The 14,968-nt window shown below is 36.8% G+C and overlaps 1 protein-coding gene across 1 annotated transcript in view; it reads left to right on the top strand.

Moving 5' to 3' along the window:
• LOC114350013 (zinc finger protein squeeze) overlaps positions 1 to 13,615 on the top strand; it is a 48,483-nt gene extending 34,868 nt beyond the window's left edge. The window contains exons 3-6 of the mRNA XM_028300635.1: positions 8,687 to 8,871; positions 9,401 to 9,566; positions 11,582 to 11,746; positions 11,894 to 13,615. Coding sequence (XP_028156436.1) covers positions 8,687 to 8,871; positions 9,401 to 9,566; positions 11,582 to 11,746; positions 11,894 to 12,915 — 1,538 coding nt within the window. The 3' untranslated portion in view covers positions 12,916 to 13,615. The remainder of the gene's footprint in view (positions 1 to 8,686; positions 8,872 to 9,400; positions 9,567 to 11,581; positions 11,747 to 11,893) is intronic.
• The last annotated feature ends 1,353 nt before the right edge of the window (positions 13,616 to 14,968 follow it).

The following is a 14,968-nucleotide window of genomic DNA, read 5'->3' on the forward strand; positions in this document are numbered from 1 at the left end:
AGAAAAGTTACAAGTAGTAAAAACTAAAAACCGAGCATTCGGAAAAGTTTCAGTCGGGCTCCGATGGATCTGAACGGGGCGATGAATTTTTAAACCCCTCTGCAGACATCTTTTTTTGGACTTATGAACTAGGGAGGAAATACTAGACTTAAATGTTAGTAGACGTTTGCGTGATTGTTTTAATAACTTAATGTTTTAGTTAAATAATGTCATGTTTTATGATTTTTGTATTGAGTTAAGGTAGGTATTCTTTCACCTGATGATGAGAGTGAATGTAGGTAGGTACTATAATAGTCTCGGTAACATTTGCCTCATCTTGCCTTTAATTGCACAAAATCGTATTTTAGAGATACAGAAATAGTCATTGTTGGTATAAATAGTTAGTAATAGTTGAATGGTTGCCCTCAATATATTGAGAAACATGACCAGAGTATTTAAAGTCAGCTTACCTGAATGAAGGTTTTATACCTAATGGTATTACAATATTCTTTTTTACGCCATCTATTCAAATCATTGTTCATTTGTTTTTCTTAGAAGCGTAAAAAATCTTCATCAAATCGCTATAATGGCCGACTTCTAAGCGTTTAACCGTTTGCTCGAAGTTTTATTCATTATTTGACGACGCCAAATAAAAGTGGTGTTCAGTAGAATGATGCACTCAACGTTTACTGGCCGGATCTCAGTTGTTATCAGGGTTGCCACTTTGTTAGGCTGAAGATGATACCCTTGAAATTAAAATAAAATAAAAAAACAACATCTCAGTACATTTTTTTTTATCAATCTCATTTGATCAATCTGTGTTTGTCAAATGAGAGACTTTTTGAGACAAAGACAATGAACACTGAGGCTAACTATTACACAGCAGTTTTGTATTCATTATTACATGTACAAAATGAAATGAATAGTTTATTCAGTACATAGGCCCACTCTCCAGGACACTTAGGCCCGTATTCACAAACATTACTATGAGGGCTCACAGTGTGCGTGGACGCACAGGGTGTCACACGAACCAATCACAGAGCTCTATTCAACACTGTGCGTTCGATTTGCTGCTTCACTTAAGCAAGCATCGTTTGTGAATAGGGGCGTTATACACGTTTCAACGATTTGTCATTGGCGTCGACTTTATTTTAAAAACTCATTTCCATAATTATTATGAGCTCACCGTAAACAAACATACAAATTCCAGTAATAATTATTCACATTTCACTGCTCTACACGGTTGTGTTACCTATTTGCCTTGACTTTCAAGTCAACCGTAAAATTACATAAAACTTAGATTTTTAGACTTCTAAAGAATATTTTTCTTTGTAGACATGAACTTCTGAACGCTTTTTCAGAAATCTGACTGCTAAAATTAAAACGAAACACGTCGTAACAGATAAAAAACCCTTAATTACAGAACTCAGATAAAAGTAAGCTCGTTAGGCAACCCTGTGCAGTCGCACGGGAAAACTTGCCAAGTGCAGTTCTCCTTTTGCATTTTTCCGAGCACAAGCGGTTGTTTTTTTTTGCTTTTCTCTCTCTCCGAGGAATCTTTTTACTGAAACGGTGTACCCTTTTCAAAAGTTGGCTGGCTATCTTTCTTAACTTGACTGCGCTTGGGTGGCGTGGAGTCGAACATTTGGAACAATTTTTTAATGACGATAAAATGTGGTGATCTTTTTAACTTAAGATTTTTTGTATATGACAACCGTGAGCTATTTATATCTTTACATTGGCACTTATGGAGCATTTGATCCGCTAAGATTTTACGTATTGTCTCCGCCTTCCGTTGTTACTTGGTGGTACCGGAAGAAATGGTTCTTAATCAACCTTATAATGCATCTTATGCCATTCCAATGCCATGCCATAATTTACGAGATCATCGATTCGAAACCCTTGACTAACGAAACGTAAAAAAAATGTCGACTTTTAATTAATAAAGTATTTATATTCTGAAAAATAACATTTAATGTTGAATGCATGTCCGAACGAAAGTTTGGTAGTCATCGTAACAACATAACGAAAAACACACCAAGAAACATCTCATTTTAATATTGAATTCTGCATTTAAAATACCAAAAAACAAACATTAAAAAAGTGTCAAAGACTCCACAGCTTTCTTGCTCCTTGAAAACTCTTAAGTTTTTATTTGACCACTGAAGCATTCGCGAGATAGCGCCGCGGCGAAAATTAAAAAAAGCGAAAGAAAAACGGAATCTCAACGGAAAAGTTCGCTGGGAGGGGATTTTTTATTGCTCTTAACCAACTTCGCTGGTTCTCAGCTTGTTTTCATTCATTCAATCCGCGTTAAATTCATTAAATATTCATTAGACTTGGACTTTTTTGCCCGTGGGCAGTTTAAGGGTTAAATGTTTGAGTTTAGTCTTCAAGTGTGCATTTTTATTGCCTGAAGAAAGATGTCAATCATAATTATTATTTACACTGATTTTCATCAGTTTAACAAATTTTTTTTGATGTAACTGTTTATGATCTTTGTGTCGTACCTACTTATTCCTTTAGTTAGATTTAATAAATTAGTAACTTTAGGAATAACTATAAGTTATTACCGATCAAACTGTGTAAGTATGGAATGGAGAACAATAAAATTGTTAGTACAATTTTTCACAGAGTTCATTTTCCCGAGTAGGCTATTGAAAAATTCAAACACATTTTTATATTTTATTGTCAATCAAGATTTGCTATCGTAAATCTTTTTTACAGCCTGCCAAACGCACAAAAACATCCACACAATGTTATATTCAAACTCATAAAATAATAAGTACACAAAACCTATGCCTTTGCTTCGACACGGCAGTAACATAAAAAAGTAAATGGCCAGTTTCAATTTAAAAAAGAAATAGTTTTATATCCTACCACTCACACGCGGACACATTCGAATTTAAACATCGAACGCACCGTATAAAAATAACGCACACACATCCATGTATTGATTTTAAACAAAATGGCCGCGAATAACTTGCCAATACGCGCAGGTGGAATAGTAATTTTTTTTCTGCCCGCTGCCCACCACCCCTCGAATAGTTGGGGGGTCGGGGGCAGGCGGGGGTGCGTGCCTCACCCGGGGGTCACCCCCTGCACCGTGTGTGCACGCAAATTCGAGCCCAATGATTTAAATTTCCGATATGATAAATGCAGCATTAATTTTATGTATTTCCCGTACATAGGCCAGTAATTAATATTTTAGAGGATTGTTTGAAGTGTCGTATTTAATTCTGGGTAGTGTTTAGGTTTTGAATATTTGAAAGCGTGGGAAATGATGATTAGTTTGTACAAAGTAATATTTTAACGCTATTTGGAATGGCTGCCGTTTACTTAATTGCAGAAGGGATGGTAATGTTTAACCGCAGTAGGTAATGATACCGTTCGGTTCTTGTAGATTAAATAGGATAGAGTCAAACTTTATTAAATAAGTCGCAGATTTTTCGATCTTCTATCAATGATTTCTTCTTCTGTCTTGTCTATAACCCCTACTATCAGATATTGTAAGCCATAAGCATTAAGTACAACCCATGGATGGAACCATCCTTCACTGACAATCGGGTTCATTCCATCTGTACCCTAACCATTGTTGAAGTTTAGGAGATTTCACTTTGTGGGACACGTGTATAAAACGACATGTCATTGACATTAAATTCTAGTGAAAACCAGTGATAAGTTAACATTTTCCGACTTTTCTTTACGATTATTGAACAAAGAACACAAAGAAAGCACTATCAATTTCATTTAGGTATCGAATGTTGAATGCTATCTTTCAGCAAAAATATAAAATTTGAAATTCATATTTGGAACAATAAAAAACTTTATTGAGGAACTATAACTACTTGCATAGGTATTCATCACAGTTTTGTTTTTCACAGGTTAAGTTTCAAATGCGTATTATTGGCCAGTTGCAAAAGAACTGACAAAACAAAATGTGTTCGAAATTTGAATCCATTTAGAACGAGTACTCTTTACTTGTCTTGTTCACGCACACATTGAAAGAAATGATTGACCTATAAAAACAATTTTGTTATTGCAGTGTTGTTGACAAAGATAATTTTATTGCTTGTAGGTACCAAGTTACTAACGATTTGATGCGTACTGTGTGCGTAGTATTTATTTAATAATTAGTTACAAATAAATAAGAAGAAATGCAAAATAACTGCCTCAAGTTTTCGTCTTATCAAAAAATATTTGTTAAATTGACCTCAACTGGTAATCAACTCATGAGAGCTGTATTACATCAGTAATTATCTTTTTTTTTATGATAAATGATGTTTATTTTGTACAAAACATGGCAACTTTAGGGTTATGGCATGTCTAAGTATCCGTTTTTTGACGTTACTTATTTTGTGATTAAGTTTTTTTTTTTAAACTGAATCATTTGTTATACTTATTCCTGCTAGATTTTAAACTCCTTTATCGCTTTCACATCGTGAATTAAACGAATCAAATAAACTGTAAAATGCGCGGGAATACACGCGAACTCAAAATGGCGCATAAGTTTGCGTTCCAAATTCAAAAATAAATTCGTTACACGCACGCGCGCGAACGATGTTTTAAAATCGACGTCGCGAGACTGCAACCGTGAATCCAATTTTTAAATTTAGATTTTTTACTGTGTTCGTGAAAAATTTTTTATCTGCACCAAAAAAAATTAGGCAATAGTTTCTTTTCTTGCTCTAAGGAACTTAGTGCCTTTGCTAGTTAAAATGCAAAAAAAAAAACAAGGAAACGGAAACTCAGCAATATTTTCTCTATGGTCGTTTACTTTTTAAATTGCCTGGCATGCTTTATGCCTACGCTATGCCAGTCAGAGACTCTTGTATCGCTGGGAAGTACTTTTGTATGTAAATGCAATGCGTAGGCTTACGATCTTGCAAGACCTGCTCCTACCTAGGTCTTTTTTAGGTTCTAATTTTGAATTTATGCGGTTTTAACGAGTGCCGATTGTATGGTATTGAAATAATTCTACGCTTTTGAATTTAATGAGTATTTTGATTAAGATTTATGTGATATTCTTGATTTATTATAAACAATGTCGGTATAATGTTATTAGATTTATATAAGTTGGAGCTCTATTTAATTACACGTTAGGTATATGACTCAAGAAACAGAATAATAGTTTCACATTTTTAATAACTGTAATTTGAAATACTTAGTCATGCATAGAAATCATATTATAATCTTAATCGCATCACTTCAATCACAGATTAATCAGAATAATATGGTTCAGACACAATCAGTGTACTCTTTTATAGACATGAAAAATAATATTTATTGTTTGTTCAAATCTACCTACTTCAAAATAACTTTTCTTTTCCAAGTAATTATAAGTAATTCAATCCAAGTTATTAATTCATAGCATAATCACATCTAATTAAATCAATCGTTAACATTTTAATGGCGGCTAAATCAAATACTAAAGTTAAATTCCCGCTCGATTCAAAGAACATCCTTTATACCATCGTGCATCATGTAAACTGTGCTAAGGCGAACGCCTTTCCCTTCTCTACATTTATTCATAGAGAAATAACAAAAATAGCCATAGACAACATGGCCAATATACGCTGACCCGCCAGAGTGAAGTTCCTCGTAAACTTTTAAGCGCGTTTTCGCGCGCTCAGAACTCTATTCTCTATGGTCGGTCGAACGCGTAGGTTGTATAGGTTGAAAAATGGCTGCGCAGCTACAATAGTATGGAGACCAGCGAACCCGGAAATGTTGGGCATAGACAATTTTAATACGATGATATTGTGCATTTTTCGTTTGCGCAATCTCTGCTTTGATCCTAGTAAGTTAAAATCAACTCTCAATTCTACATTAAAGCAACAATTTCTGATTTAGAACAAAATTTACTCGACCCGGTAGCTCTACTTAAAAAAATACTGTAATTTTTAATTTAGTTAGTACTTAGATACTTATAATTACTTTTAGGCGATATTTCTATTGAACTCTACAACTCTACGTTATTTTTACACGTCATTTAAGAATTCAAGCAACGTCCAAATTTTTTTCATTTGAATTCGGGCTCAAAAATGTAACAGAAATCATTAGGAACCCCAACGGGACTGCAAAGCAGCTAATTATTTTTAATCTGTGGCAATATGGCTCTCCCAGGCGCTCGGACGCTGTATCCCGTTTCTGGTATGTCCGATAGCCGTTTTTGGCGTGATTAGCATCACCTTATAATGTTCTATGCTAGTTGCTTTTCCTTGTTAGCATTTACACGACTTTAGCTTTTAACAGCCAATAAATAACATCTATAAACGCCCGGACCGTGTCTGAAATTCGAACGCGTTCGATTTGAAAGTTTAAAAATCCGAGTCTGTTCTTTTTTCGTATTTGAAAATTTTGATTCTATTTTGAAATTCGAGTATTTTTCTTTTGTTTTTATTTTATTTTTTAACGTCTTCTTCTTTTTATGGATGGCCAGGGTTCGATGTATAAATGCATAAATAAGTTTATAGCCAACAATAAGGACCAAGCACTAAAATATTGTATACTTTAATGTAATGAATGTTCGTAGGTTTATGTTAGCCTGGAGCTCTTGATTAGATAGGTTACAGTTAAAGACTTGTACATTCACTTAGCTATAAAATAGAGAGGGTTCAATTATCTTAGTATACTCATTTACAATATTAAAAAATACAGAATAGATGTACCTACTAGACTAACAATAGCTATTGGTTTTAGATGAAAAGTCGCTATTTTATGTTTTCAAAGTAAATTTATGATGCCTACATTTAATTACACCTATTAATCAATATGTTAACAATACAGTACGCGTTAATGCATCACTTAAAATGAATCACACACAATACACACTCAACTAGACAATTTTCAAACTAGAACTAGCAAAATAAATCAATACCACAATAATATGATTATGGGACCCATAACAAACAATTACCTATAAAATACCCCCAGCCCTAACCATCATAAAGGGCTTAAATATCGCAATATTTTACGTACACTTTTATCTACAAAACCAACCTAATAAACCCAACTCAGTTATAAAATTTAGTGCCAATAAATAAAGCAATCGAACCGTTAGTGGCCGATTAGCTATACAAGGCACAAACCAGCAATATTTCTATGCATTTCGCTGTGTCAAGCCGCACAAAACCATATATCTAAGCTGTAGCATCTAGGAAATAATTCCACAATATCTCTTCTTACAGACGCACTGTGTTATACACACGCATTCTTCTCAAACATGCAAAATCACTAACACAACCAAAGCGCAGGACTATGCAGAAAAGATAGCCTATATCGTGGGTACGTGAGCGCGTTTGTGTGCGTGAGTCATCGACCCCGCCATTTGCTTGCAATACTACAGGCTAAAAGTATGCGTTCGTTTATTATGGTCTTATTTTAAAAATGGAACGGCGGTCATCGCTTTCTTTCGTTGGGTTAGGTCGCGCACGGATTTTGGCGCGAACTTTCCGAAACGGGTCTCTTGTGTAACCTTTGGGTTACCGTTACGCCGTTCCAATTTCGAAGCCTGGTTTAGGTTCTCTTTTTGAGTTTTTGATTTGAAGGTTACTGGCTGGTTTGGTCTTGAACTCAATCATGAACGCTATAAAAAGCGAATCTTGACAAAAAAGTAGAGCTAATTTTTTCGAAGAATATGCCAGCATTTTTCAAATAGCAGAGCAACTAGAGTAACTCAAGGAAATAATGTAGAGTCAAGTCTTTGCGTAAAACAACTAATACGAATTACGCGGTTTGTCTGTAAAATTCTAAATTCAAACCAATTTTAAATATATTTTTTATTTTTGAACAAAAGAAACTCTCAATTCGAAAATTTTAAATGCCAGTTACCTCTGAATTTACTCGTGAGATCGCAAAAGTAAGCATTTGAAGAATGTCGCGATTGAAAATTTCCTAACTGGTTTGCCCAGATGTCCGTATTTGATACTGCAATTTAGCCGACGAAGCGAAATCGCCATTATTTGTTCGTAATGACTGAATTAAACTTAATTGAGATAAAACACGGCCGTGTGACTTTTTAACTTGTTTATGTGTGTAATATTTGTAATGGCTGTGTAATTTTATTGTAGGATTATGTAACTTGGCATATTTGCGTAGGCTTATTACTTCTTCATCGCCATGTTACTTGTGATTAAAATGATCAAAAACGAGCTTTAAATAGAGACTGACTTCTTTGCCCATATTCTGATAGCACGATTAAACACTCAGTGTGTAAATCGGAGAATGCAGAAGTCTGTGATTGATCTCTAAAATCAACTTCCATACCAGAATATGAGATGAACTACTCATTATATAAACGAGCCTTAGATTTTAGAAATTTTACTTATCTGTGTTTGAGGATTCCGGGTAAAGCTAGCTCTTACATTCGACCTGAGGTGGAATTGTGTAAATCAATCGTAAGCATTTGACAATTCATAACGTACGATTATTCTGTCAAACGCTTTGTTTAACTGACTTTATCGTACGTTATAAACTGTCAAATGATTACGATTGCTTTACACAATTCCACCTCAGATCATCCACTTTCTATCAAGTGAGACGCAGGCCAAAAGCTGCCTAAAACACTAAGGCTGAGTTGCGCCACCTGACTTTAATCGTAACTATAACGATAACCGGTGTTTTTTGTATGGAGTTTGACATATTTTTGACGTTTGCTATTGTTAAAGAAAGATTTGCACCAGCCTTACCTTTTTTTTCTTTCCAGGCGAGCGCCCCTACAAATGCCACCTCCCAGAGTGCGGGCGCGCCTTCATCCAGCTTTCAAATCTTCAGCAGCACCTTCGGAACCACGACGCTCAGGTGGAGCGAGCCAAGAACAGGCCCTTCCACTGCAACATCTGTGGGAAGGGATTCGCCACCGAAAGCAGCCTTAGAACGCACACGGCAAAGGTCAGTATTGAGAGTTTTTTGAGGGAGTTGTGGGATATTTAGAATTTTTGGGATATTTAGAAATTTTCGAAATATTTAGAAACTTTTAGGATATTTAGAAACTTTTTAATATTATATTTAAAAATAATGTTAATTTAATGAAGTCTTTTCAGTGTAGAAATAATGTAAACTCTTACTTATATTTTTTAAGATTTAAATTTTGTAAGATGTTATCTTCTGATGAATTTGTAATTTTTTTATATTGCAAATATGTATAATACAAATTGCACTTTATTTGGCAATCACCAAAATCACATGTTAACAAAATTTTGTTTTAACAAAAATAACTTTGGCAATTTCAGATTTATTTTCCAAAATTACCCTTTGGCCGTTATTGTTATTTTCGACCTTTTAACTCAAAATTCAATTTGGCAGTTTTACTATACTTTACTAAATTCCCTTTGGTCTGTATTTTTGTTTTGATGTGTTTATTTGAATGTGAAGCTAATATTTCAATGCTATGCCCGCATCGCCACCGCCGGTGGAACAGGAGCTTCAGCTGCACCTTGGTGTTTTGCAGCAACATGCCGCGCTCATGATCGGGGGCGCCACCGCCACGCCATGCCCCATTTGCCACAAAGTCGTATTCGGTGGCGAAGCACTAGTAGAACACATGAAGAATACGCACAAGGACCCTAATGCGTCCGGCGTTGCCAGTAAGTTTCGAATTCGTGGCGGTTTTTGAATTCCGAAAAAAAGAACGTCGTCCATGGACCTCTTTCTTTTTTTAAACAGGTTGTCTAGTCTTAAGTAGCATAAGCAACCTCCTTTGCGCCGAGTGTTTCTGATTCGTTCTCAATTTAAATTTAATGCAATTCGATGTTTAAAAATAACGCTCCCGCAGATGAGATTTATTAGTTTATAAGAGCAGCCACTGGAAGTTCGTACGTTAAATTCGTTGGTCTCCATAAAATAACTGCAACAGTAACAACAAAACATTTTGTAATCAAACATTTTGCGATGCGAGAGCTTCCAGCTGGCACAAAGCCATGAGGGGTGTTGGTTCCTTAAAATCCAACAAAAACGTATCGTTTCCATAAAATATTGCTAACTTAATAAATAAGCGTGTCCGGACGCCATCTTCGGAGCTGTTATTGTTGTAGAATTATTGGAAGGGTAAATTGTTTTGTAAACATTTGTTGCCTCTAAGAGACGACAGATTCTTCGGATGGCGTTCAGACTTTATTATGATAACATGTTTTGTTTGTGTATCTAATATAGGGTTGCCATACGTCCCCGTACGCCGGGACATGTCCCCGTTTGAAGCATGATGTCCTGGTGTCCCGGCCGATAAGCAATTTGTCCCCGTTTAAAAATCATAGTTATTTAATAGAGGGCTGGACTTGGTAAACAGTAATATACCTACGTAGAAATAAACGCGACTAACTAGCTAGGCTAATGAGGCTAATCGTACGTTGATAGAACGACGTAAGCGCTGACACTTAGTCTTGTCCGTTCACGTTTCACGAATTTACATCAACAGTGTCAACACATTTTGGGATCGCGAACTCTCGACGTTGACAGAGCAAGAGTGTATTTTGAGGTTTGGACAGATAATTCAAACGAAGTGAATAAACGAAATAAACTTGTTTTATGCGTGCCGCTGATTGTATTGTGATAATATTTTTTTTAATAATTTTAAACTTACTACCCATTTCCTCATAAACGCGTAGAGGTATTAAATTGAAATTCATACCAAATACTCAGGTCTATAATACCTTTAAGCTGTAACAAAATCAAACTTCTATGTCAACGCAATCAAAAGAAACAGCAATTTAAGCTGCATATTTTGAAACTCGCAAGTACTCGCAAGGGAATCAAAACCTAAAGGGTACTTCCAGTCGACCTAGAATCTTGAAATTTGGCATGAAGCAACGTTTTATAGCACACATAAAGGAAAAATTCCGAAAACCTTAAATTTTTGGTTACATTACAAAATATATATTTTTTAATAAATATAAACTTATTACTTTTTTCCTCATGAACGCGTAGAGCTATCAAGTTGAAATTCATATCAAATACTTAGATCTAATTGCCTTTAACCCGTGAAAAAAAAAACATAGTTATGACTCGATTGTCGTAATGAACGAACTTTGTAAACCTTGCAGGTTTGTACGGAACCCTCGGTGCGCGAGTCCGACTCGCACTTGGCCGGTTTTTTTCTACCTTTAATAGTTTTTCTTTAAATGTCCCCGTCTGAGTCCCCACACTTATGGCAACCCTAATCTAATAGCTACATTTTCCTCATTTTCTAACGTCAACTTGCGTTTTGTTAGTATTTCTGTTCCGTTAATTGGTTTCTGTTTTGATTTACCTATTGTGTTTCCAAGTCAATTAGTTTGGTTATTATGATTTATATTTCGGTATTCATTTCTTTATTACCATAAGAAATACGACGACTCTTCGCTTTGCGTAAATACGCCCATATTTACGCCACATCCCCTTCATCCAGCTCAACTTCAAAGAAAGAAAAAAAGAATTTCCAATTTTTCGTAATTAAAAGCAGAAGAGTCGTCCCGAAACATTGGCACTAACAATTTGACTAACCTATTTTGTTTTTTCTTCTTCCCCCCTAACCCACTAACCTTCCCAAATCCTGGTGATGATGGCGAAGGTCCACCCGCCACGTCACCGTACCCGGCGCAAGCTAAACCTATTGATCCTTATATAGCCAAGCGGCGGACGGCGAACCACCCGTGCCCGGTTTGCGGGAAGCACTACGTCAACGAGGGTTCCCTGAGGAAGCACCTGGCCTGCCACCCGGAGACCCAGCTCACCAGCGGCCTCCGCATGTGGCCCTGCTCCGTGTGCCAGGCCGTGTTCACGCATGAGAGTGGTGAGTGGACCCATTGAACTCCATTTGTGTTTGGTTTTGACTAACAGCTGTCGATGTACTTCCAAGACCTTCCATCATCAACATATCAAGAAAATAACAATAGATTAGTTAATTCTATAGAATCTAAATTAAAATCTTACGTTCCAGGTCTTCTCTCTCACATGGAGCATATGAGAATGGAACCAAAACACCAGTTCGCCGCCCAATACGTCCTCTCCCGCGCTGCGGCCGAGAGACGAGAACGAGACATACTTGCCGCTGTCTCCGCCTCGGCTGGAGGATCAGGCCTTCTGAACCTGGCGCCACCCTCGCCAGCGCACTCTGACTCCTCCTCCAACGGCCGGTTATCCTCCTCAGCCGGGTCCGAAGCGGGCGCTGCCGTCAACAAACTGACTGACCTCCTCCGATCGGCTAACAACGGCCACCAAGCATACCCAGATGAAAGAGTAGCGGCAATCGCAGCGGCAGCCGCGAACATGATGGCTCAGCCAGGAGAAGGTGCCAATGCTGTTCAGGTGGCCGCAGCGAACCTAGTATCAGCGATGAGACAGCAGCTGGCCAGAGAACCGCCACCGACGCAGCCGCCGGCTGAAACACCGCCGGCGCCCTCGGAAGCAGCACTTCGAATTCAACAAGCTGAAGCCTTACTCCGGAGTCAGGCCGAGGCTCTCCGATTGGCCGTGTCGCAGGCTGCGGCGGCGCACAACACGGAAGCGGCCAGTCCCTTGAGACACAACGGAGGCTTTCCTCCCCAACCACCAAACGACGCGAGTGGACAACTATCACCAGAGTTAGTGGAGGCGTTCCGAATCGCTCAGGAGCAGAGATTGGAGCAGGCGTTGAGGTTACACGATCCTAGGATGTTGGGCTTTAATTTGCCGTCGCCGGTTCAGCAGGCGGCACAGCAGGCTGCACAGCAGGCAGCACAGCAGGCGGTGGCCGCACAGCAGGCGGTAGCCGCGCAGCAAGCTGTGGCCGCGCAGCAAGCAGTGGCAGCGCAGCAGGCAGTTGCCGCACAGCAAGCAGTGGCCGCACAACAGGCCGCACAACAAGCCGCACAACAAGCTGCTCAACAGCAACATATGCAGCAGCAGGCTGCCCAGGCCGCCCAGGCCGCCCAACAGGCCGCACAACAGGCGGTCCACCTCCAACAAAACCCTCAACCATGAAAATTCAGCTATTACTAATCCGACGCGATTTCGGCCAAACACAAAATCGTATAGCAGTAATCTAGGTATAGTAAACAAATCGTTCGGTATTTTTTGGACAAAAACATTTTTTTCGACGGAGTGTGAACGTGAAATCGCCTCTGGTTAGTAATTTCGTTGACACATATTTCGGAAACATTTTTGTTTCGATTTATAATTTAAACCGGAAAAATATGGTAAAAAAACTAAATTAACGCTAAATCTTAGATAGAACTAACTATTGTAAATAACGGAAGTTTAGTTGGAAATGTTTCTCGTGTAAATATAAAGAGGAATGCGATTAGTTAAATAAATGAGCAAATGGAACAGAAACTCGCCCGAACAAGTAATTAGATGTAGAAAATGTGACAAATAATATTCAGTGCAATCTTCAATAATTATTTGTTTGGTTGTTATTGAGTGTTTTTATTATTATTAATAGAGATGAGGTATTTATTTTTTTTTAGCTTTACCACGAAGCAGTGTATTTCTTAGCTTAGTACAAAGTTTTGGATGTGCCAAACTGGTTTAAGCACTTTTAATCGCATTTAGCGAGACTTGCAATATTTAGTTGCTTATTAAGTTTCTGTAGAGTAATTTAGATGCTATTATATTATTAAAATTTTGTTTTTTTATTAAGTATATCTTTTCTCGCAATAACACGTCTTATGCTAGTCACGTTTTGAACGCACAAATTATATTCTATTGAAGAGGAAATTTCAAAAAGTTTTTATTTTTATATTTATCGTTTGAGACTAAAATGGCTAACTTTTCTTGGCGTATATTTTATTTTTATAATAATTGCCATATTAGTTGTTAGTGTACATACGTAGGCCCGTTACGTAATGTTGAAGCTTTTGTTTAGATAAAAAGAAACCGTTTATTTTTATTATTGAAATACTATTTTTTATTTTAACAAAAATCAATTATTTACACAATAATTTGTATAGTTGTATATATAAAATTTATTGGTTATTATTTTTCACAAGACTGCCGTTACTTATTCTTTTTATGTACATAAAATGATTGCTTCATGAAATTGTACGTGAATAATAACAAATAGCGATTTTTCACTCCACAAACAGACAAGACAATACAATAATTATATATAAGACATAAATTGGACATCGTCGAAGAAGAATATTATAATAATGATCACTTCACAAGAAAAGAACATCTAACTTCGACAAAAAAGCTTCGAATGACATCAGACAACTAACACACAAGACATTCTTTCCATCATCACGAATGTTGAGAAATAGCCCAAATATTTTACATTTTTATTTATTTTATATGTACTTACACGCTTTTAAATGAACCACAATAGCCCAGTGAATCATTTTAAATGGTTAAAAGAGAAGCAGATCGCTTCCGTTTAACCACCAGAACAGTAACAAAGCATCTAGGATGCACAGCAGTTGCCATTGCAATAGATTTATAGTTCAAGATGAACAAAACGAAATTACAAAATGTGGCACAGATTTTGCAAAAGCTGTGTACCATTTTGCAATTTGCAATAAGAATGTCAAGTGTTGCCGAATATGAATTCTTTTAATATTATCATCATGTATTATAATAAGTGTCGATTGATGTGGACAAAATTGTGTTCGTAATCAATATTGTCCACAGAAATTGTAATATCATACGTATAATCGTAACATAGGTAGGGTATAGTAAGCTGATTTTAATGTACGTAATTATTTCATTCTTGAATTAATATTGGTATTATCGTGGATCAGTGTCGTGACACGTCTCAGGTGCGCACGCTGTCGCGGTTTATCAATGTAAATAAAGAAAAAAATCACAATGCAATAGCCCAAAAATTCATTATAATTTCGTCGTGACATTTGGTTAAGGATGGGAGTTATTATTGAACTTTTAGTTGGTGTATGTCTTTTTTTTTATGAAATACAAAACTTTTCGGCAAGTGTTAACTTATTATTTGGAATGAAACGGCCAGTACCATCAAGACGCGAAGGTTACTTGATAAAGATTATGTTTTCTAGGAAACGTGAATCTCTAATTAGACTAAAAC

The sequence above is a fragment of the Ostrinia furnacalis genome, unplaced genomic scaffold, assembly GCF_004193835.3.
Source record: "Ostrinia furnacalis isolate ACB-3 unplaced genomic scaffold, ASM419383v2 OfSCF0770, whole genome shotgun sequence".
Lineage (NCBI taxonomy): Eukaryota > Metazoa > Arthropoda > Insecta > Lepidoptera > Crambidae > Ostrinia > Ostrinia furnacalis.